The 26,042-nt window shown below is 37.3% G+C and overlaps 1 protein-coding gene across 2 annotated transcripts in view; it reads left to right on the top strand.

Moving 5' to 3' along the window:
• The first annotated feature begins 242 nt into the window (after nucleotides 1-242).
• slc4a1b (solute carrier family 4 member 1b (Diego blood group)) overlaps nucleotides 243-26,042 on the top strand; it is a 29,079-nt gene continuing 3,279 nt past the window's right edge. The window contains exons 1-13 of one of the 2 annotated variants that reach the window (XM_084134912.1): nucleotides 243-340; nucleotides 5,664-5,844; nucleotides 6,865-7,000; nucleotides 9,067-9,133; nucleotides 9,594-9,636; nucleotides 9,773-9,957; nucleotides 11,879-12,089; nucleotides 13,361-13,564; nucleotides 14,547-14,695; nucleotides 14,792-14,986; nucleotides 16,505-16,753; nucleotides 16,876-16,965; nucleotides 17,185-17,351. In XM_084134912.1, the coding sequence (XP_083991038.1) occupies nucleotides 332-340; nucleotides 5,664-5,844; nucleotides 6,865-7,000; nucleotides 9,067-9,133; nucleotides 9,594-9,636; nucleotides 9,773-9,957; nucleotides 11,879-12,089; nucleotides 13,361-13,564; nucleotides 14,547-14,695; nucleotides 14,792-14,986; nucleotides 16,505-16,753; nucleotides 16,876-16,965; nucleotides 17,185-17,351 (1,886 nt within the window). In that variant the 5' untranslated portion in view covers nucleotides 243-331. Of the gene's footprint in view, nucleotides 341-928; nucleotides 990-5,663; nucleotides 5,845-6,864; nucleotides 7,001-9,066; nucleotides 9,134-9,593; nucleotides 9,637-9,772; nucleotides 9,958-11,878; nucleotides 12,090-13,360; nucleotides 13,565-14,546; nucleotides 14,696-14,791; nucleotides 14,987-16,504; nucleotides 16,754-16,875; nucleotides 16,966-17,184; nucleotides 17,352-26,042 lie in introns of those variants that run through there. The other variant, XM_084134913.1, reaches the window with a different exon arrangement.

A 26,042-nucleotide genomic window follows, 5' to 3' on the forward strand; every position in this document is an offset into this window, starting at 1 on the left:
ATGATCACCAATTTCCACTTTTCAAAACAAGTCATTAAAGTGAATAATATATTCAATTATTCAGGCAATATATATACAGTACATATGTGAGTAATAATGTTAAACTAATAGTATTGTATAAAAAAATTTTTGTGTATCAACTTTTTTTTTGCTAAAGCAGAACTGTATTTGTATGTATTGACGCTTACAACGTTCTTATTTGGTTTCACGCAGGCCTGCCCAGTTCATAATGAACACTGAGTCTTGACCCTGTGAGCCTTCATGGACAAAAATATGGGACAAGAAATGAAGCAGAAGGGAATCTTCCTCAGGCGGCGCACTGTTCGTAGAGATGTTGAAGGTGAGAGGAAACTGGTGTCACTAGAGTGTGTGTAGGTGACACTGGCTCTATAAGTATGATAAGATACAGAGAACACACACACACATACACTGGATTTTTTTCAACCAGTGCACTTATCAAGACATATTGTTTACTGCATCAATATTATGGGTGAGTCCAAGAACACATTGTCTTGGATGTGTTTGTGTGTGATATAGAGAAAAGAAAAAAGGGAGATATGGATACATTTGAATACTTTTTTTGTGTTCAAAGTCAAATCTAAACATGTACATAAAACGACCCTAGATATTTATAAAAAAGTTTATATGGATACTTTGAAAATATCTAAAAAGTAACAGTGCTGTTTTTTAACTATTAACTTCACATTTTCTTTTGTCATTTTTCAACGATATTTTGTTTTCTAATGCAATGATATTTGGATATTAAAGTGCTTTAGTGTCCAAGTACTTTTTTAGGGGTCACTGTATGTGCCCACAAGATTTTACAGAGATTGTCTGCAGACTTTTTTTTAACTCTGTATGTATAGGAGTGTGTGTGTAGAGGTGTGTCTGATAGCTGCAGGAGTACACAGACTTTATAAAGGTCTGCGCACTATTGTGAGGGTCTGTGACAGAGAATATTGCTTGAGCTGTAGGGTCAGAAATTTAAGGTAAGTGCAATTAATGTCACAATTGTTTTTTAACTGTAATTTAGTTGTGTTGTTTTAATTTGTTTTACATATGTAATGCTTTCATTTAATTTGTTTTAAACTGGGGTTTACTTCTATAGATATTTATCAAATATTTGAAACATTCTAGTGTCTTCAAATATTTGAAACATGAAAATGCAATTAAATAAAAAAAAATTAAATATTTAAATTTTACAATGAATTGTTCATTGGATGTTAAAGTGTATGGAACAATATTTCTTTTTACAAAGCTTCACTTATAATTGCTATAATGCTATAATTGCACAAAAACAATAGCAAAAATTGTTGCATGAGCTCAAAGTATTAGTCTCTTTATTCTTCGAGACAAAGTATTAGTCTCACTTTATTTACACACTTCTTATGTACAAGGGTCAACACAAACTAACCCCAAACAGTTATTCTTATACAGTGTATTATACATTATTCTTATATTTTCTTATATACCTGCATGTGACTACAGCTGTAATTAAGTAAGTGTAATACACCTTAACCCACCTTTAATCCTGCCCATATCACCAAACCTGTCCTTACCGTACCTGTATCCTTCCTCAATAGCAGCAAAAGTGTTTTGCAATACAATATGAAAACAATAAGGACATTATACTTATTTTTTGATGTAAGTACATAGTGGTTAAGGACACTTAATATACAGTGTGCCTTTAACAACAGAAGTCAATAAACAGTTTTATATTGTACTGCAAATAAATGCCTGTACAGTAGAGGGCACAGCTCAAACAAACCTTTCAGCTGTGTTCTGTCATTCTGGATTGCATAAGAGAAGAAAGTTCAAGACTCTGGCTGTGTTCGAAATCGCCCCCCTATACCCTCATTCACTATACCCTACATAACTCCACTAATATAGTCCACTTGAAGGAGTGAATGAAAACGAGTGAGTGAATTCGGACACTGAGTGCGCCGGAAGGCCTGCCTCATTTGCATAGCTTGTGCTTGCTGTTTAATAATCATAGCAATAATCAATCATATGAAACTTAGCAACGTGACAGCTCCATTAGTAATGGAAAGATTTATCTTGAACTCTATCATGAAAACTAGCATGTAAAAAACCTTAATTAAACAATTTAATAATCAATTAAAAGGGAATTTATACCTGTATGATATTACGCTGTAGCCACATTGGAACATCGGTTTGGAAAATGGATGGATGGATGATTCAGCTGCCTGCGCCATTTTCTGGCAAGACGCGGGAATTCATTCGGCGCGACCATCACAGTGCATTATGGGTATTCTCTAGCCGTTGACAGTACATGGGTTGTACACTCGATATTGCAGTGCATTGTGGGATTGAATGAGTGTGCTCGATAACGTCCACTATGGTTTCGGACACAACTACTAGTGAATACCTATTTAAGGGTATAGGGGGCAATTTCGGATATACTAAATTAATCTAAAAACAGTTCATCTAAAGTAATTTTGCTTATTGGTATGGTTGAATTGGATCATTGCAGCCGCAATGTCATTGGTTAATAAAAGTGAGATTAAATGCATAAAAGTATATTTGTGTTATTTAACAAATTTAGTTATTGCTGGTTTGTGAATATTCTGAGTTTGCATTTTACTGTTTTTATACATTTTGAGGAATACTGAATCTGTTTTTGTGCAAGTAAGATGAGTAAATGAATGCTCACATTTAGTCTAGAACTACAATATCAATCTATATTTACACCGCGCACACAGCGCCTCTCCATTTCTCTCAACATGGGGTTAGGAGAGGTGTGTCAGTCAATAAATGGAAAAACTTGCATTGCTTATTTGAAAAAGTAACTTGTAAATTTAAAAGTAATGTGTTACTTCACTAGTTATTTTACAAAAGTAATCTGATTATGTAACTCACATTGTTTGTAATGCATTACCCCCAACACTGTTTCTAACTGCTCTGAATGTGAATATCAAATCCAGGAACACTGTCTGGTAAGCAGTGGCACACAAAAATCCAAATTCCAATTCCTTACAGTTCATCATGATTCTAATATGACTTCCTGTTAATTTACTTAGTTTCCACATTTGCAGTCTGCCTTGTGCCACTCACACTCCTGATGTTTTGAGGGTAAACATGAGCTTTAATTTATCAGTCATCACTGGACAGGAAACACACACACAAATACAGTCATACCAGAGGTCCCGCCATCATGTTTAAGTTGTCTACATCTCTGCTTTGAACTATAACAACCAGTAGAACAAGAAGGATGTTATATGACATCTCACTGTTTCAATTCACTAAAAAGTAATAACATGCAGTTTTTCCATACAGGATGTGCTGCATTCCTATTTGATCTGACCCTTTAAATGACTTGCGCTGGTCTAACCTAATGTAGTAAAATGTTAATTTAAAACTCATTCATTGATATAATAAATTTACAAGTTCCCACATGAAGAATATTTTAGGTTACCTGCCAAAACCTTCAAAACAAACAATTTGCAGCATAAGAACATAAATTCATGCAATCTACTTGTAATTGATCAAAATATACATGTATGTCATTCCTACAGTTTGGTGGATTTTGGACTGAGCAGGTTTATTAAACAATTATTGGTCCCACTTTATATTAAATGGCTTTAAGTACTATGTACTTACATTGGAATTAATAATTTGATACAGTGGACTTATTGTGTACATGCATGTTTTTACATTGTACTTATATTTTGAAAATACCTGCATGTAATTACAGCTGTAATTAATTTATGTAATTACATTTGTAATTACACTGTTGACCCTCCCCTGACACCTTAACCCACCCTTAAACCCACCTATACCACCACACCTGTCCTAACCTTACCCGTATCACACCTCAATAGCAGCACAAGTGTTTTACAATACAACCTGAACACAATAAGTACATTGTACTTATTTTTTTGATGTAAGTACATAGTACTTAAAGCCACTTAATATAAAGTGGGACGCAATTATTTTTTGTCTTGTCAGAGGGAGAAAATGTCTGTCTATCATAAAAACACACTGGTCAAGTTCGAGCTAGTATGACCTAATAATCCTGGCCTAATATTTCACATTCACATCGTAAGAAATTTGTCCACCCTGATCCATTACATTTTTACTATGCATTTTTACTATGTTTTAGCCAATAAAGCCCATTAGCTAGGAAAGAACAATATTCTTGCAGAAAATTAACATTCATAAAGAATTTTGAGAGATATACAGTATAAAATCTATTTTGAAAAATAATTTAAAATAAATAAATTGTAATGGTATAAAACTGACACAACAGGGTGGACATGTTATGCGTTAAGTCTTTTGAAAATGAGGAAATGAGAGAAAAAATGATGCTATTAGGGCTGCTTTCCCTCCATGGAAATTATGTCTTTTCTAGTAAGTAATGGGATTTAGGGCATTTAAGATTTTAAAGGGCAAATAGCAGCTATATAACATGGTGGAGTGGAGTTTGAGAGACACAAACTAATTTAATGGTTTTACTCATTAAAAAAATATGTATGACAATAAATTGTATTTAAACGGCTATAGCTACGCAACAGTCAGTCTAAATTGACTTGAAAACCGGCATGCTGTGTGTATGTCCAAGGTGCTGCGATTGTCTGCGAGGACATTTGTGTATCTCGAAAAACACGGTCTCCATTGGCCAATGAAGTTTGAGTGGCTGTCAGACAAGGTTAACGAATGCCGTTCGGAACGAAACTCGCCGGGCCTGTTTGACTCATGGCCCTATAGGCCTGTGAAAAAATTCGAGAGAAATCAACCACCAGGGGCACCTTAGCATTTTTCACATGTGTAAAGGATTGTATACCACACGATTTTTCACACATGCCCACAGCGTTCATACCATATGGTAGAACAACCTCAATAACTGTTAAAAAGCTTTAAAACTATTAACTATTTAAAACGATTATATTTCCTTAGAAATTTGCCTGTATTGGCTGTTAATGGTCTTTTCCATCTATGATCTAAGTGGTTACATGCTTGCTAAATAAAACATAATACCTTTTTACGAATGTGCTTAGAGGCCTTAAAGCGTTGAACCCTAATAATTGTTGCTTTTTTATTGTTCTTAGTCACTAATCTTAGTTGCTGGATTGTAACTGATTACATGTTATCTAGATTACGTAATCAGATTCCAAAAAGTAAATACTTTTATTTATATTATATTACGTTTTAAAACACTCATAATTAGACTACAGTTACTTATTCAGAATTAATTTATTCTGTCTTATTATTCTTTTTTATCTGTTTCTAAAAAAAAAAAACTATCAAATAAGATTATACTATTCAAATCAAAGTTAGGAGTAAAAGTAATCAAAGTAGTCAGATTATATTACTTAAAATGTGTAATGTAATATATTAGATTACTAACTACAATTTTAATCATGTAATTTGTATTCAGTAATAGACTGCAATTTGTCAGTAATCTACCCAGCGCCAATCCTTAAGAATTTGTGTGAATCTTGGTTCATTTGTGGATGGAAAACCATATGGCATGAAAGTTGATTAACGTTTTATGTAAATATTCAGTATTGTTTTATTTAACTGTGAATGACCCATTATTACTCAATATGCCATGCTTTAAATTCATTGTGATGTTTAGTGTACCTATGTATGGTAGTTAGCAGAGCTGTTTATTGTGTCATTTTATTGTTATCTGTGGTCAGACTTATGTGGAGATGAACGAGTCAGTGAAGAACCCAGACCAGCAGAGCTATTGGCGGGAGACGGGCAGATGGATGGGCTATGAAGAGACCTATGATGTCGAGGCGGGCCGCTGGGGTCCTTCCCACATCTCCTACCTCACCTTCAAGAGCCTGGTGCAGTTACGCAGGACAATGAACACGGGTGAGGGAGTGACTGGGGTCAAACCTCAGCTCACATCTTAGTAGTTAATATAATGCATTTAATTTACGTTAAGTTCAATTCAAATCACTTCACATTTCCTGTGTCAAAGCTGTCTCACTCTACCAAACATTATATAATAGTATTTGTTATTATATACATTATTATACACTACTGTTTAAAAGTTTGGAGTTGGTAAGAATTTTGAATGTTTTAAAAGAAGTATCTTATGCTCACCAAGCCTTTAAATGATCAAAAATACAGTAAAAACAGTAGTATTGTGAAATATTATTATTAAATGTTTTCGCTTATAATATATTTTAAAATGCAATTTATTTCTGTAATGGCAAAGCTGAATTTCCAGCAGCCATTACTTCAGTCTTCAGTGTCACATGATCCTTCAGAAATTATCATTCTAATATGCTGATTTGGTGTTTAATAAAAATTTCTTATTATTATCAATGTTGACATTTTTGTGGAAACCTTGAATATTTTATGAATATAAAGTTCAAAAGAACAGCATTTATTGGTAATAGAAATTCCTTGTAACCATGTAAAAGTATTTATTGCAGTGCATCTTAAAATAATTTAAATATGAAGCACATTATTTTATTTAGCTGTCATTGTTTAAAAAAAAGTATTACATCATATAATGATTAACAGATAATTTTGTTGATGTATTGATGTACAAAAAGCTACTCTACTAATATATTAAGAATTATGGTAATGTATGTTTGGTAATGTTTCATAAATGAGAGTTATGGATGCGTTTCCAAGGATTAACTTGCACTCACATTCTAGTCTCAGTCCTGTCCTGACTGGAATATGAGGAAGAATGTAACTTCACTGCACATGCTCAGATGAGATGGTAGTAGATAGTAAGTGTCCTGTAAAACCTGCTCAACCTGTGCTCCTCAGCTTTGGCCATAGTGTCTATGTTTATTGTGGAAAGCCCTCATCCTCTCTTTTGCCTTAATCTTTCCTTTGCATTGAATTCTTTTTCATGTTTTTTGCTTGGATCAGGTGTGGTGATGCTGGACAGAGAGGAAAAGATGCTTTCCAGTATTATTGAGAAGATTGTGGATACCCTAGTTAGCAAAAGGGAGATTCAGCCAGGGGACAGAGATAAGGTTCTTCAAGCATTAATGCACAAACAGAGGTACTACACACACTTTATGAAAAAAAAAAAAAAAATCAAGGTATAGCCTACTCAGTAATTTTCCCTCACTGAAATGTTTTACACATAAAGAAATACTAAAAAGTATCAAATCATGGTTTGTAACCATTGACTGCAAAGAGGGCATTTCTACAATGCACTAAGCATTGAAAAAATGTACCTTTGCATGATTCTGCATCCACACTACTAGGTGTCAAGTATGAGTATAACAGTATTCCTACCAAACGTTTTCAGCATGAGTCCAGCATTGTCCTCACCCTTTTTTGACCCGAAATTATTTAAAAAAAAATTAATGTGAAAAATTAAGTGTTCATCAGAGTGGTCCAATACCTAAGGACTTTTGTCACACTTGAACCTACACAATACACACACACACAAAATTTCGAGGTATTTATGTGGTTGTGGTCAAATTGTCTTTAGAATTATCTGTTCTGAATTTTACATAAATCACAACAATCCCACGGGCACAGTCATTGATACAGGCTGCAGTAGAAGTTTTTACGCTCCTATTTGAAGCTTCCGCTTTCAAACAGGGCTTAGATTAAGCCCGGATTAGGCCTTAGTTCAATTAGGACATTTAAGTAGTTTTTATAAACATGCCTTAGAAAAAAAAACATTACTGGTAAGCATCTTGAGGCAAAACAATGGCACTAACATATTGTAAGATATATCAGTGCAAGTTGCTTTCAGTTAAACAGCTCAAACATGCCTTTTAGTTTGGGACTAGGCTTAAGCCTTGAAACTGGAGGTTGATGTCATAGTTATGACTAATAAATATGACTTAGTATGTCATAATTTCGACTTTTTATCTCATAATCATGGTTTTCAAAATCATGATTTTTTTCTTATGTGGCCGAAATGGGCTTCCATAGATCCAAACTAAATCCTAAGACTTTAAAGAGGCTTGCCAGATATGTATTTGAGACCTGTTTTACGGTTGTATTCTTTTTTGCAAATGTTGGAAAGTTTTCCATTTTGCAAAAAGGCTCATACTGTGACAGCACGTGAGTAAACTACACACGGGGCATACACTGAGTTAACCGAAACTCAGTGTATGCCCCACATACATGAGAAATACGTCTGAAGAAAGCTTGAAATGTCTTTAAACGAAACAATTCAAAACGAAAAGAAATAGGCTACTCTCTGATTATGTAATCCATGATGTGGGACCTGATATTCATTTATGTGATATTCATGCTTTTTTTACTTACAGTAAAGCACAGTCCACAAACAATCTCAAATGCAAACTCCCTATAATAAGACAAATCTCTGGAGGCATGCTCCAAGCACACTCTCATCTCATCCCTTTTCCCACATTTGTAGTAAAGACACTATAACCAAACCGGAAATTGTAACGCGTGAGCACGCGAAAGTTTCTTGTGCGCACGCCATAGTTTCTTGTGCGCACGCGAAAGTTTCTCGTGCGCACACGAAAGTTTCTCGTGCGCACGCCATAGTTTCACGTGAGCATGTGAAAGTCCGTTTTTTTTTTTTTTTTTTGCAAAGGTCCCCTCAGGGGCTCCGTAGAATTGTAAGACTTTTGAAAGACTTTTTTTTAAATACATAGGAAAAAATAATCAATTTTATGTTGTTTCTCCTCCTGCTATACAGAAAACATAGCGCGTCTTCAAAACCGAGGTACGATATCGATACATAATTTTTTTGTACCATTACACCCCTACTTTCAAGTACAAAATACAAGACATCATTCATATGCCAGTGTAACAGTTACAAAAATTATGGCCCCACTTAATATTAGGTGTCATTAACTATGTACTTGCGGATTTGAAGAATCAGAATATCATAGAGAATTGGGGGTGTACTCCAGTTAGTAACCACTTAGCAATCACACACAACACCCTAGCAACTGCATAACAATGCACTAAAACACACTCACAGGACACCGTAGCAACCACTGACAACAGAATAGCATCGTGGCAGTGAATTTTGCAGGGTCATGCTTCTCATTTTCTTCAGACTTGTAGTGTAGTCATCATGAACCAATTCACCTTTAAAAGCATTAATTTTATTTATTTCTCTCTCTCCAGCCAGTCAGTAGAGACCCAGCCCCTGACTTCAGGCATAGAGATGCAGAAATTCTCTGTCACAGAGAAAGTGAGCACAAGTTTTCTTGTTGTAACTGTTCCAAGCATAACTATAAAGGCCCGTTCACACTAAGGACGATAACTATAATGATAAAGATAGTTCTAAAAGAAGTTCTAAAAATCGTTCCAAATATAAAAGAACAGCACACTATAATGAGAACAGCACCGAAACAATATAATTAGTTTAATATAATATATAATATTATATTTAAATAATATAATTGGAATCACTTTCTGAACTGATGAACAGTAAAAACATTGACGGCCAATCAGAATCCATTCTGCTTTAAAGAGCTCGAGCATTTAAAGCAGCAGATAACAAAACTGCAGCGCATGCAGAATAAGCAACAATATCTTCTGCTGGTGTGAACGGGCTTTAACACGTCATTTATAATTTATTTTCTTAGTTTTGAATGCATTGACAAGTCATTTGACATTTTTTTACTATGTGGTTTTATTCTCAACCAAAGAGGGACACAGCTGATGTTGCAGAAGCCTCAATGGTGCTCGTAGGTGAGGATGTTTTCATTAATAAGTCCAATCATTTACATTCAAAGGTGTGACTTACTAAATTAGTAATGTGTTTCTGTTAGCAAACATTGACTGTATTTTTTACAGCAATAATGGTGTCTGTGTGTTTGTGTGTAAGGTGCTCTGGAGTTCCTAGAGAGGCCTACAGTAGCATTCGTGCGTCTACGGGACGCTGTGGTGCTGGAGTCGGCTCTGGAAGCTCCCGTGCCTGTGCGCTTCATCTTTATCCTGATTGGCCCTACCACAAATGACATGGACTATCATGAGTCTGGCCGAGCAATGGCAGCGCTACTAGCTGACAAAGTAAGAGAACTGACAGGAAAATAAAATTGCAACAGTTACCTATTTAGATTTAGCATGAGTTTTCTATCCTTCAAAAAAAGCTCTGCAGTATGCAAAGTGCTCCCTTTATTTATATGGTCATAACTTATTCAAAATCATGTTCATGTTTTCTATAATGTTAAAATGCTACACACACAGACCTCCTCTTGTTCTTAATTGTACCGAATGTGCAGTTGTTATGTGCTTTACATCTTCAAAAAAATAAAAACTTGCAGATAATATAATATTAAAAGGATTAGTTCACTTTAAAATGAAAATTAGCCCATGATTTACTCACCCTCAAGCCATCCTAGGTGTAGCCTATATGACTTTCTTCTTTCAGACTAATACAATCCGAGTTATATTAAAAAATATCCTGGCTCTTCCAAGCTTTATAATGGCAGTGGATTGCAACCAACAGATTGAAGCTCAAAAACGTGCATCCACCCATCATAAATGAACTTCACATGGCTCTGTGGGGTTAATAAAGGCCTTCTGAAGCAAAACGAGGAGTTTGTGTAAGAAAAATATTCATATTTAACACGTTACAAAGTAAAATTCTAGCTTCCGGCCAAACGGCAACACTTGCCCCTAATGCGCAACTTAAGAAACTTATGACGTCAGAAGTAGCATGCGTAATGGCATAGCGTAAATATCAGCAGTACGTCACATTACTCGCGTAAGTTGCGTTTTACACTTAAGTGGAATCCATTATGTTCACTTGGCCGGAAGCAAGTTATTTTACTTTATAAAGTTTTAAATATGAATATTTTTCTTACACAAACTCCTCGTTTTGCTTCAGAAGGCCTTTATTAACCCCACAGAGCCGTGTGTAGTTATTTTATGATGGATGGATGGATGCACGTTTTTGAGCTTCAATCTGTTGGTTGCAATCCACTGCCATTATAAAACTGGGAAGAGCCAGGATATTTTTTAATATAACTTTTGTATATAATATATAATATAAGATTGTATTCGTCTGAAAGGAGAAAGTCATACACACCTAGGATGGCTTGAGGGTGAGTAAATCATGGGCTAATTTTCATCTGAAAGTGAACTACTCCACTTAAGTGTAATTTAAAGAGAATAGACTTTCATGACTGTTTCTTAACACACTTAAGTACACTTTCAAAAAATGCACTTTGTAATAATGTGAAATTTAAAGTTTTATTTTAAAGTATATTTGAAGTCATTATGTAGTAATATTTTGTCATTTTTTTTAAAGTAAACTTATTTTGATGTGTTGACTGACATACTAAAGCACACGCAAAATACTTGATGTAATTTTAACTGTAGTGTTTTAAAGTTAAAATATTTTTAAATGTACTAAATTGCAACTTCATCCTTAAAATGTGTAATATTAAACATGACTTACACATTTCAATAGAAATGTCATAAAAGTATATTTTAGTTTGGCATACTTGTCAGTGCATTTGGTCATATTAAAGACAATAGAAGTAAATATGAAATTACATATAAATATGTACTGGAGTCAAAAAAAAAAGCTCTCTTAAATAAAATTAAAATGAAAAACATTACATTCATTTCGAACTTAAGTATATTATTTCCGTAATAAGTACTCTTTTTAAAAGTATGCTAAAGGGTCAACTTGAAACACTACGAATGTTACAAACAAATAATTCGAAACAGATAATTCTGACATCACAATAAAATAACAACAAAATCTTCAACAAAAATGTAAAAAAGTGGTGCGGTCTAATAAAGCTACCATATAAATTATTCATGCCCCAGGGCATGCTGGGAAAAAAGGAGAATGTGAACCACAAGAACACCATCTTTTCATCTTAATTCAGCCTATCTGAAGATTAAAGTTATTAAAGAGAAACAGCACATTTTATGCAGTTTCTCTCTTGTTTTTCCTACACCTATCTTTCACACACAGGTGTTTAACCAAGCAGCTTTCCAGGCTCAGAGTGACCGCGAGCTGACCGATGCCATGGGAGACTTCACGGACTGCTGCATTGTGATTCCGCCCACTGAGATTCAGAATGAGTCTATGCTAACATCACTCATCCCCTTCCAGAAGAGACTACTGCAAGAGAGACTCCGCCCCTCTGACCCCAAACTCCGCCTGGAAGTCAAACCCCGCAAACGTAAGGACACATACACAAAGTACAACCCATGATTAAAGGATATAACTGTATGTGTGCATACACATAACTCAAGTGCTTACTGGCAAACACAAAATTCATGATGATAAATAATTGCATAAGAGTTATAAAAATATATAACTACAAGTAGATGAGGGGTTCAAGCAGTTGAAACCTCAATTGCTATGCTATGTATTGTGGGATACAATTGTAGTCTAAAAGTAGTCTAAAACTTCCCTAAATGACTGGAGAGTTTTCTTGTTATGGATGAAATTTAGCATGTGTCCTCAGATTATTCAGGTGTCTATGCGTACAAAATTTAGTTAAGTCTGGACGTGTCACTGATAAGATATTGTCATTATTGTCACACCCAACAATTTCATTGGCTCATATGAAACAAAATTTCGAGAATAACTTTTTGGCAGGATTATCTCTAGATGGTATACATTTAAAATTTTGAGTAAATTGGACCGACAGGCTAGGACCATTTTGAAAGCAGCTCCCAGAAAATGTAAAATGGCAGAAATATTTCCTGAAAAGCATGAGATATTTTATTATAAGCACTATATAAGCTTAAAGTGACCTTATTTGTTATTAACAAAATGGAAATTGGAAATAATGTAAATTACATTTGTGCACAAATCTAATTGAGTTAATTTTATTACACAGAATAAAAACTTACTGGTATATTAAATTCTGATTGTTCAGTTTGCAACCTCATATATTTGGTAATACTTTACAATAAGGACGCATTAGTTAATGCATCAACAATGAGCAATACGTTTGTTGCAGTATTTTTAAATCTTTGTTAATAAACATATATATTTTATTGTTAGTTCATGTTAGCTCAGGTCCATTAAATAATATTAACAGATACAACTTTTGATTTTTAATAATGTATTGGTAAATGTTGAAATTGATATTAGCTGAGATTGGAAGCTCATTGTAAAGCGTTACTAAATATTTTTGTATAATGACACTACAAGATAAAAACGACCCCGAAACAGATTTCCTTCATGGCTGTTTTAGGTTCTTAGTTGAAGCCTGACAATAAAATACTCATATTAATAATCTGTGAAATAAGTGGGAAATGTACAATTCAATTAATAATATATTATCATAAAATAAACCCCTTCCAGGTGGTATATAAGTTGCCTCAACTTTGGGTAATGACCACCTTGTTGGTGTTCACTTTGATTATTACTGTCTTTTAAAAAAAAAAATCTTACTGTGAACAGAGCACAGATATCTAATGCCAATCTATCTTCCTACAGCTTCAAAATCCTTAGGACCCCCTCCAGAAGATCCACTAGCACGTACCGGTGTTCCATTCGGTGGCATGATCAGAGACATGAAGAGACGATACCAACACTATGTCAGTGACATCAAGGATGCTTTGAATGCTCAGGTTGTTGCTGCCATCATCTTTATCTACTTTGCTGCTCTCTCGCCTGCCATCACCTTTGGAGGTCTCCTTGGTATGCATGTTTCCCAAATCAGGTCTTAAGGACTGAACATTCACACCATCATTTTGCAAGTGAAGTAATTGATTCTTTTTTTTTTTAGAGAATAGCTGTCAGTGTGGAAAGATAAGACCTAAAATGTGAAATTTCAGAGGCATTACACATTTTCACATTCATTGTTCACTAGTGAATGCCACACAGTCCATTTTATTGGGAAACAATGAGCGAATGAGTGTGTGTTTAACATTACATACACAAAAATCTGGATTGGGCTCAGTCTTGATGAAGCTAGAAAAATAATAAAAAGATTTAATTCAATTTAATAAATTGATTAAAAAAGATTTAATAAATTAAATTAATTTGAATTCTAGATATGTGACATTTACCAAACTCAGCTGTTTGTGGCATTTTTTTATATAGATTTATATATTTTTAAACAGTTTATTTTTGCTCTGAAATTTTCAATTTCTATTGAAATGGAATTAGATGTTTTAACAACAAAATTGACAAAAGAGTCGAGTAATTTGCATCATATTACTGTTGGTTGTTAAACATTTGTATCATAAAACAGTTTTTATTTTTGCATCTTACCTTGCACTCTTTCATCATTGAAAAGCTGAAGCATTGTGCTGAAATTCATGTTCTGTATCTGAATAATCAGATTGTAAAAGTTTTTGAAAGTTTTCAGATGACTAAGCTCAGAACATCAGAATTTTGAAGCTGCCTTTTTATAATCTATATATATGCCAGAAAAACAATTCAATTCTGTTAAATGTCTAGAAAATATATAACTATAAATTCAAAGAAGTAAAATATGGTATACAAAAAACTTTAGCTCCATAGGTCTGCATGTGTTTTTCAGCTGATCAGTTACACCAAAAATCTGATTCTTTCTGCCTCTCTAAACAAAGCTGAAGAGAGCGAACAATGCAAATCAAGACTTTTGAAAACTGACCTTATAAACGTTTGTTTGGCACTCTTATGCTTCTCTCCACAGCTGATAAGGTGGATAACATGATGGGTGTGTCGGAGCTGATGATCTCCACTTCAGTGCTGGGCATTATCTTCTGCCTGGTCGCTGCCCAACCTGTGCTTGTTATCGGTTTCTCTGGGCCGCTGTTGGTGTTTGAAGAGGCTTTTTTTACTGTGAGTGGTTGTCTCTCTTTACAATGTTTATCTGATATACAGAAGCGATATTGTGTAATTGAAATTCTCCCATCATGCTTTCCCTCCTGGCTGTAGTTCTGTAAGTCTCAGGGCATTGAGTACATCGTAGGCCGAGTGTGGGTTGGCGCGTGGCTGGTGGTCATCGTTGTGGTGATTGTTGCCTTGGAAGGAAGCTTTCTGGTCCGCTTCATTTCCCGTTTTACTCAAGAGATCTTCTCCATCCTCATCTCCCTCATCTTCATCTACGAGACCTTTGCAAAACTCGGCAGGGTACATACTTTATTTGCCATTTTAATTTTTTGCTGCATTCTTTTACATCTTCATTCAACCATCACTGTATATCTTTTGGTTTCATACATTTTTGCTGCATGATAAAGACTTGTTTAATTTTTACACTCTAAAAAACACTGGGTTAAAAACAACCCAATTTGGGTTGTTTTTAACCCAAGGGCTGGCTAAATATAGGACAGAACACATGTTGGGTTAATTTTACCCAGCAAATTAGGTTTTTTATATAACCCAGCATGTTGGGTTGATTTAACCACTGGATCTCGTGCCGGAGCTTATATCATGTTCAGTGGGGGAACTTGAACTTCAGACCGCCGCCCTGCGTTTCACTCGTAGCCAAAATATGCTGTGACTGACTCCATAACTGTTCTGAGAACATATTTTAACATCCTAAGTATTTATATTCTGTTTCTTTTTGAATAAAATCATACAATTTTATGCAAGCATCAGGCGTTTCCAATACACGAAAAGACAGACGCGAGTCAGGTGACACTCATTTAGGTGACTTACATCATACCCCTGTATGTTGTTTTGCATAAAATTAAACGATATACAGCACAATAATGAATTTATAGATAAAATAAAATGTACACAAACCTGCATTTTACCAAAGACATGCATCAATTTGACGGAGCTGCACTGCTCTCTCCTGAAGAAGAGGTTGCAAAAAGCCCGCGATAAATAACTCAACCCCCGGGTTGTTACGTCTGACCCAGGAGCTGGGTAACACAAAAACTATCCAAACACTGGGAAAAAAAAACAAAAAAACAATAAATGACCCAAAAGGCTCAACCCAGGATTTGGGTAGAAAAAATAAGCCAAGATTTTTTAGTGTAGGAATTTCGTTAACCGGAGACAGAAGACCATGCTGTTATCACACGCAAAAGGCAACCAACATAGAATATAATTTAATTTACTTTAGCATACTTTGAAAATGAATATCTTCCAAAGTTTTTTCAACAGTAATCACTCTTATGCAGAATTATAGTAATTGTTGATGCTTGCTAAGGAAAATTACAAGACTCAAATTGCGTGGGTTGTTGAGGAGAAAAGTGTAATTACTTGTCTAAGGTGGACCAGCTACTGGGCCACTTAGCAAGTTGTAACCACCCAGAACACCGTCATACACCCACTTAATGCTACCAGCAACCAAGCAGAACAACCTAGCACAGCAGTGTGCGTACAACTACTGACAACACCTTAGCAACCGCGTAGCAGTGCCGTAGCAACCACCTAGAATACACTAGCAACCACTTAGCAACAGGCTAACAACCACTCAGAACACCTCAGCAACACTGTAGCAACCCCCATAGCACTGACCCAATGAGTTTGCATGGACAAGCATGACTCACTTAATTTTCCTCAAATATCACAAATTTGTTTCCTAATTTGCAACAGCTAATACAGCAAAGACATTGTGATGATACTCTCTCAAGACATTAATATACAAATATTGTACAATAATATACATTTCTCTCTTTGTTTCATCCTTCATTATAGATTTTCAAAGAACATCCTCTCATCCTGAATTATGAACATTTAAACAGTACAGTTGAGGACCCTTGGCACTCAGTTGTCAACTATCAGAGACTCCTGGATAATGCTACAGGAAATGTATCTGTCGTGAGAAGCGTTCAGCACCAGCCTTATCCCAACACCGCTCTTCTGTCCATGTGTCTCATGTTTGGCTGTTTCTCCATTGCATACTACCTACGCATGTTCAAGAATGGCAAATTCCTGCCAGGCAAGGTAAATAGATTATTGAATATTGTGATCAAAATATGAGAACTTGACTGTCTATAGCTGGCTTTGGATTGCACCAGCTGTTTGTAAGTTCTTGCTTAAAATATAAAGATCTGTTTGGTGCATAGATTCGACGTTTGCTCGGTGACTTTGGAGTTCCCATTGCAATTTTCCTCATGGTTGCTATCGATATCAATATTGAGGATACATACACTCAGGTATGTTTGTAATTTAGTATTTGTGAATATTATTTAATTATAAGTGAATTCCATGGAATTTTTATTTTCATTTTAGATTAGAAGTAGATTCCTTATTTTTTAGGTTTCTGATGGGCATTGGATGCCTTTATAGATAGATAGCACTTTTAGGGCACCAATTCAGATCCAATCCTGTAAAGTTACTGTCTTGACCTCTCTGACCTTTGACTTGTGTTACAGAAACTGGTGGTGCCTAAGGGTCTTCAGGTGTCCAACCCTAAGATGCGGGGCTGGATAATCAACCCTATGGGTGAACACAAGCCCTTCCCTGTGTGGATGATGTTCGCCTCTGTTGTTCCAGCTATGTTGGTCTTCATCCTCATCTTCCTTGAGTCTCAGATCACCACGTGAGTAATGTGTTCTGGAGGAAGAGGATTTGGTACAATCAGTTTCTGGTACAATTTGTTAACTGACAGAATCAGGCTCCAACAAATTTTCAGTCCTCAAGTGAAAATGCTGCACATACTCTAAAAAATAAAGGTTCTTTATTACCATTGATGTTCCATTAAGAATAATTAACATCCATGGAATCTTCCCATTGCACAAAAGGTTCAAAAACGATCTTAGAGAACAATGAAATATTCTTCACACTAAAGGTGCATCCTAAAGGAGCATTTGTATACTTATGCATTATTCTCTGCTATTTTGTCATTTAAATAGTGTGAGTAGTGTGTTAACACTGAAAATTCCAAAAAGAAAAAGTGCACTTTAAATACCCGAATGGTGCACTGAATTATGGTAACTGGGAAAAAAAATGGATGGTGTGGAATGCTGGACACTTCATGCACTCAAATGTCAAAAGCATTCCTTATGTAGCAGAGGGTCAGTGCTGTCAGACTTTGATGTTGAAAGGCAAAATAACTGTGTTCAGTACATAGTGCATAGTATAATTGCAGAGCGTATAGTGCATCATTTTGGATATATCTTAAAGTCCCCCTGTAGTCAATAATTTTATCTCTTAAAACTCCTCTTTGATCACAAAAATTACATATTTAAATGTTTTTTCCTGTGAACAAAAATTCTTCATGCCTTAAAAATATTCATTTAGTATACTTCATTTAGTATACAGTATTTGGACCCATGAATATGCAAATTGGTCCCTGCCTTCTCTCAGTCATCTTTAGTGTAGTAAACGAAGCACAATGGCAAGTGGAAATACAGTTTAATTCAGCCATATATGTTTGAACCAGAAACTGATTCAGAAGAAGTGGATTATACAGGGTCGTTTACATGTCGATTTATCAGAATTGTAATGCGTTTTATGTGTCACTCTCTACAACGTCGACACATAACGGTAATTGATATGATTACATTATCAAACAGCTAATAATGTGGTTCTAATGTTACACAAACCATGTTCCCGTTCACCATCTCAGAGTCAGACAGCTGCCTTCTAAAAAATCAATATCCTTAGAAACGCTTTGAACAACTCAGAACGTCATTGGAGAAAGGCATATAATTCATCATAACATTGTAATATAAATCATATACATAATTCACCTGCTATATTGCTAAATCTACCCGATATTTCATATCAACAGAAAAATATACCTGGCTTGTCTTGATACTCCCCTACTTCGCAGCATAGTTAATTAAAGACTAAACCCCGCCCCCCTCGTGACGGAATTGGTTTTAATATATTTGTGACGTAGAGAACAACTGTGATTTCAAACCACGTTTTGAACACTGTCTTTGGTTCACTGCAGTTTTAAGGAGAAAATACTCAGTCATGGTGTTGACATGAATTTATATATATATCTCTTTATTTGACATGGACATACAATTACATTGGACGAACCATATGCATTGGTTTTAGTGTTATAGCATGCATGCTAATTTTCAACACCTGTCCACGGGAGGCTTTTAGAAAGAAAATACAATAACAAGACTAATAAAAGTGATAACAACAATACCAAAAAAAAGAAAAAGAAAGAATAACTAAAATATACCATATGATTAAGGAGGAAAAAAAAGAAAGAAAAAAAAACAAACAGAAAAAAAAACCAGCAAAGCATCAGAATCAGAGAGTATCTTAGTTGTAGGTTATACATGCGAGCACTGTTGTTTAGTTTTTAGCTATTGTTTCAGTCCTCTGTTAAAAGCATTGCCATCAGTCTCTAGTTTTAAATTAGTGGGTAAAGCATTCCGGAGTTTTGGCCCCTTTAAAGAGAAAGCAGACTGACCAAAAGAGGTCTTTGGGACTAGGCAGTCACCTCTGAGAGTGGCTCGTGTGTTCGCCCTGTGAGAGCTTCGACGCCTACTTACTAATTTAGAAAACAGTGGTGAAACATGATTATTTAAACATTTATAAACCAATTTAATATAATTAAAATCAATAAAACTGTCAAAGCCCAAAATGCTTTCTTAAAACATCACAATGATGCCATCTCATAGGTTTCCGGTCCATAATTTTTATTGTCTGTTTGTAAATTGAGAAAATAGGTTTCAGTTTGGATGGGGATGCTTGTGCCCATGATGTAACGCAATATGATAGATGTGAGAATATCATCGCGTGCATGTATAGTTTTGCAGTGTGACGAGACAAATCCCTTCTTATAAAACGAAAACAATTTATATTTGGTTTGACCTTTTTGCAGATGTACTTAACATGATTGTCAAATTTTAAATTGTTATCCAGAATAATCCCAAGGTACTTGGCTTCATTTACTACTTCTATTACTTCATTTTTTATCTGAACCACAAATATATCGCTTATAGGCCTATTTCGTATGGAGAAACACATGGAGACTGTTTTCTTAACATTAAGAGATAAATGGGATAACTCGAGCCATTTAGAGATATTATTTAATGCTTTTGTCAGGTATTCACCTGCCAGACTGGATGTTTTAGCGGAAACATGGACCACAGTGTCGTCCGCATACATCTGACAGTTTATGCCCAGACAGCATTTTGGTAGGTCATTTATGTACAACAATGGGGCAAGTACGGACCCTTGCGGTACTCCCATGTTGTTGGCTTGCAGAGATGACTTCAAAACACCCTTTTTGGGAAAAGCTTTTGGCGGAATGATGTAATTGTGAATATAAAGGTACTGCAGCTAGATAAATGGCCATATAACCCTAAAATTTTTCATGGTGTATCCTGAAACATAGGGGAAACTAGCAGAAAAAGATTCTGGGCATTGCTGCCTTTTTTCTGTCAAATATCACCCTCAACATACCCCAAAAGACTAAAAAATGGCTGTTCGCCTGACAAATTGTCATCAAAAGTGATCATTTTCAAGCATTTTATTATATATATCACTGCCTCAAATGTACATGAAAAACTTCCCAAGTTTATAAGCTTCAATTTAAGTCCAAGATGACCTTTCTATCTAGAGGATTATAGCTGGTATATCAAAGTTCTCCACTGTACCTCAAATCGGAGAAAACAGTACTTTCAAGCATTACCATTCCATATTGGATTAAGCATATTTTTTACATATGAACAATGTCTTAAACAAGAGTTGAGACTTGACTTATGAGCTATACTATATGAAATGAATTGCATGAAAAGTGAGCAATGTTATGCCCCTAGGTCAGGGCTATTCAATTAGCTTCATTCGAGGGCCGGATTATTAAATCGAAATGTTGAGGAGGTCCGGTGGGTTTAGCTTATTTATTGAAACATTATTTATTACTTATTGAAACATAACAGTATCAATAAATAAGCTAAAGTAAACCTAAAAAAGTATTGTATTTACTTGGAAATGTGGTACCCAATAGTATGCAGATTTATGAGTATTTAATAAATAACTTATTTACAGCTATGTACAAAAATATGAATTATACAAGATCATAGCTATTGGTAAGAATTATTTTATTTATAATTATTATAGGCTTAAATGAAAATATTCTAACAGTGAGACTTGATAACCACAGGTAAAACCATACATGGTTACTCACTCACTACCACTGTATAACAAAATGCCTAAACACAGGTAAAAACTATACACAAAATGAATTGTATATTCTTCTACCAACCTAATTAATTACTACAATATAGGCCTAAATGACTATAAGTTAGTATTCAGTATAAATATTCCACATTTCTGCCCAAACCATAGTAAATTACTACAGTACAATTCATGGTAAATGTAAAGGTGGTGATTAGGGGATTTAAAGTCTTCTAACTTCGTTCATGGCACAGTGTTTCTGCTGTTTACCTCATCAGGTGTGTTGGGAATGTTGAGGCTGTTTCATCTGATTTAAAACTAGTTAAATCATCGAGTGATTTGTGGTTTGTAACAGAGGTGTGTCAAATTGAACCACTTCTCACTGGATGTCGCAATGCTGTTTAATAATAGTGTCCAGGGGCCTCATTTATAAAACTTTGCGTAGGATTTGCGTCAGAAGTGGCGTACGGATGAAACATAGGACGTGTGTACGCACAGAAATATTCGGATTTATAAAACCGTGCGCACACACATCCTACGCAGTTTTCCCTTAATAAATCACAATCAATTCTAAATGTAGCGCAGCTTTTGCGGCTTCATGTCACGCCCATAGTTGCCCATGTCTGTGAAACGCCCACAAGTTAATATTCATCGATTGCGAAATCATGGCTAACACAGAGGAAAACCAAGAAACGTAACTTCACTCACGCGCAAGCGTGAAGCGCATGATCAGCCATTGTGCGTCATTACGCATTGTGATGGCATCATGGCATTTTATTACCATCCATTTGATTGCATCTGACAAGCTACAGATGTGTTAGGAGGATGAATTGCATAACATGCTAATATTATTGCAGAACATATTTATATATTTTTGCAAATATGTGTTAATTTGCATTTCTGTTGTAATCTTCGTTTGATTTTGTTTGTTTTACACTGCAGATTGATCAAACGGGTGTTCGTGTAGGCTGTTAATTGTAAGACTTGCTTTGTGAAGTCTTCATGTTATTTATGAGAGGCAGTATTGCCATTTCTTTTACACAACGGTCTACAGTTTCACACACTTCCACGTGTTTCTTCCATCTGCCGATGGTGTGGCCATTTCTCATTTCAACCGTTTTTGTGCGTACGCCTGGGTCAGAGTTTGCGTGAAGGGCCGCACATTTTCCTGTCAAGTTTGCTTTTTATAAATACCAATTATTGCGTAGAGAGCGGCGTACGCCGCCTTTTGTGCATACGCAACGTTTATAAATGAGGCCCCAGAACCGGGAGTAAACGCAACTCCTTTAAGCTTGCGTTCCGTTATCCACTGGGCGGTGCTGCGTAGTTCAAAGTAAACTAAACTGCGAGTTGATCTGAAACTAAACTGAAAACAGCGCTATTTGTTCTATATTTGTTGTTACTGACCGAGAAACAGCTTCAGATGATTCAGTGACAGAGCGGTCCGAACGAATCTGAATCGTTTCAGACCATAATGCAAGCGCATTTAGCCAATTCATGGAAAGGAAATAATTGAACCAAAGATCGAACAAAAGATTCGCACCATTCACAAATGATTGGTATTGCTGGTTCAGTCGACAGAAATACGGGACACACATAATAACTGCTGAAATATTCGGACTGAAAACGTTTCTCAGGTTAGTCGGAGCGTTCATGGTATGCACAGTGCGTATAGATGTACAGCTGCACACGCCACTACGGCCACTCGCATATCTAACCAAATGTAGCCACACCGCCAGGAAAAGAGGCGGAGGGAGGTTGGGAGTGCCTTTGGGACAGATAGAGATGATTGGCGGGCCGTATGTGGAATAGCCCTGCCCTAGGTGGACTGGGGTCAGGGTGCAACATAGGGTACATTCACACAAAATCAATTAGCCAAATGTGAGATTTATTAACGTCCACAAAGTCCTCACAACACAAGGAATAAAGATGACCCTAGTGTGCTGTCTGTTATCAAAAAGCCAACCTTCAATAGAGTAAACGTTAGTAACCTTCTGTACAGGTAAACATTGTTTACAGCCAAATGGCGAAACGTCTCGATTACATATGGTAACCCTCGTTCCCTGAGGGAGGGAACGGAGACGTGCGTCGTGACCGACTGATAGGAATCTCGCTAGAGAGGCCAATCTACTTCGAGTAAAACTAAAACGAGCCATTACACATTGGCATGCAGTCATTTGCATCAACTGTTAAGCCTCGCAGCGCAGGTATATAATGAGCAGAAGGTGCGAGGTGAGCTCCTTTTTTGCTGAGGAGCCAAGCCTGGTAAGCTGGCCGCCCCCGTGGGCAGCAGCAGATGTGATGATGGGATGTACGTCTCTGTTCCCTTCCTCAGGGAACGAGGGTTACCATATGTAACCAAGACGTTCCCTTATCGGTCGGTCACTCTCGACGTATGTCTTGACCGACTGATAGGAATCCCTACCAAAGCGCCACAGCTGCTGCACCCCATCCAGCGCCCAGTGTAAGCCTGTACCCCTTCTTGCCTGGACGGACGATAGGAAAGGGCTTACACAGAGCGTATCCATCACTGTTGTTCCATGATAACCCATACAGTGAGATTATTGGATAACACTGGGAAAGCGTGCCCATTCTATGGAAGGGGAACGCTGCGGAAGCCACTTTCTTCAAGGGAGTTATGTGGAAAAATACATATGGACTAGCCCGAAGGTTGTACTGCATATGAATATTGGGTAACTTAGCTCAAGGGAAAGACACGGGGCTTCGATTAGGAGCAGCCGTGGAAGTATACACATATGGAACCCAGCCTAACACCTGATCTCTGAAGGGAGTGGTAGGAACCTTGGGCACATAGCCAGGCCGGGGTCTCAGTACAACATGGTTGTCACCCGGCCCGAACTCTAGGCACGATTCGTCGACCGAAAATGCTTGCAGGCCCCCTACCCTCTTGATAGAGGCCAGTGCAATCAGCAGCAAAATCGTCAAAGAGAGAAGCTTTAAGTCTGCTGACTTCAAAGGCTCAAAGGGAGCATCCTGAAGAGCTTGAAGCACCAGGGAAAGGTCCCAAGAGGGTATGGAGGGGGGACGAGGAGGGTTTAACCTTCTCGCCCCCCCTAAGGAACGACCAGTTTGTGCTTTCCATAGATGGCACATGTGGTCATGATAAACTGAAATAGCAGCAGCATGTACTTTGAGGGTGGATAGAAACAGCCTTCGCACCAACCCTTGCTGCAAGAAGGAAAGCACGGACCCTATTGAACATCTTCGGGGGTCCTCTCGGCGAGAAGAAAACCACTTGACGAACAGGTTCCACTTCAAGGCACACGTCTCGTGGACGGCGCCCGTGCAGAAGTGATGGTGTTAAGTACCTCTGGGGGTAAGTCACCTAGAACCAGAGATGGAGTTTCCAGAGGTCCGGGTGCCATAGGGTGCCCTGTCTCTGAGTCAGAAGATCCTTCCTCAGAGGAATGGGAGGGACTGTCACGAGGAGCATGATTTCTGGGAACCAGGTCCGGGTGGGCCAATAGGGGGAAGCGTGCCCATTCTTTTTGCGTGCCCAGCAGGTTTTTTTGGACCTGCTCCTCGTCCTCCCTGACTTTGCAAAGGGTCCTACCTTTGAAGGTGTTCAAGCAGTTCAGCACCGATTGAGCGCGTTTGCTCTGTGAGGCGTGCTGTCTGTGCGACCGAATCCAACTCCATACCGAGAAAAGAGATCCTCTGCATGGGGGCGAGTTTGCTCTTCTCCCAGTTGGCCGGAAGACGCAACTGGCTGAGGTGCCTGAGCAGGGACAGCCCGAAGGGCAGGACCTTGTACTGATATGCTCGACCCTCGAACGCAAAGCGCAGAAATGGCCTGTGTCGAGGAAGAATCAAGACATGAAAGTACGCGTCCTTCAGGTCGATCGCTGCAAACCAATCTTGGGGACGGATGCATTCGAAAATGCGTTTCTGCATGAGCATTTTGAACCCACCACATTTCTTGGGTACAATAAAGTAGGGACTGTAGTGCCCTGGCCTCATATCGGCTGGAGGGACTGGCTCTATCGCGTCCTAGTAGGACTGTGATCTCTGCTCGCAAGACATGGGCATCAGCTGCTCTCACTGTAGTGGAGTGGATGGATCCATCTCCGGGTCGTCTGTCGTAGGGCTGCTTGCTCTTGGCTTTACCGCCCTGCTTGGCAGGGGCCTGGACGGGTGGGAGGGGGCCTGCCTGCGACTGGCTCCTTGGCTCTGCTTAGGTGGAGACTGCTGCTGCGGCGCGGGAGCGAGGGCAGACACAGAAGGCCGCCCCGGCGACGAGCAGACTGAGGGGCTGCGGGCAATGGGGTGGAGGCAGCAGCTGACCGCCGCGGCAGGATGTGCTTGATGGTCTCAGTCTGCTTTTCAGCCAGTTTCTTCTGGGCAAAGTTCTCGACCACGTCGCCTTTGAGTGCTCTCAAGCGCACCTTACCAGCTGTGAGAACAGCTTTTGTTTGCTCAAGTCAAAACAAAAGCAAAAAGAAAAGAAAGAGAGAGAAAAAAGACCACTCGCGCTGCTGTGCTGTCACCCGCACCAGTGTGGAGAGGTCCGAAGAAGAAGAAGCTCGCTCAGTTTCACAATCTCCTTGAAGGTATGTAGAACACATTGAAGTGCTTGGCTCCAAAAACTGATGAAATCCATACAAATATAGATGAAGATGAAGAAAATGATGATTGAGAGTTTATATTCTACACTAATACAACACACTAACATGACCAGTCGTCGAAGTACAGCATGGATAAGCAGCAAAAAGATCTAAGAACCAAATAAATGTTTTCTATTTTATGTTTGAGCTGTATTTTAGTTTCGCCATTTGGCTGTAAAGAATGTTTACCTGTACAGAAGGTTACTAACGTTTACTCTATTGAAGGTTGTTTTTTTGATAACAGACTACACACTAGAGTCATCTTTATTCCTTGTGTTGCGAGGACTTTGTGGACTTATGGAACCCATAAGGAATGGTAATGCTTGAAAGTACTGTTTTCTCCGATTTGAGGTACAGTGGAGAACTTTGATATACCAGCTATAATCCTCTAGATAGAAAGGTCATCTTGGACTTAAATTGAAGCTTATAAACTTGGGAAGTTTTTCATGTACATTTGAGGCAGTGATATATATAATAAAATGCTTGAAAATGATCACTTTTGATGACAATTTGTCAGG

Source organism: Abramis brama (genome assembly GCF_963993115.1).
Source record: "Abramis brama genome assembly, chromosome: 14".
Taxonomy (NCBI): domain Eukaryota; kingdom Metazoa; phylum Chordata; class Actinopteri; order Cypriniformes; family Leuciscidae; genus Abramis; species Abramis brama.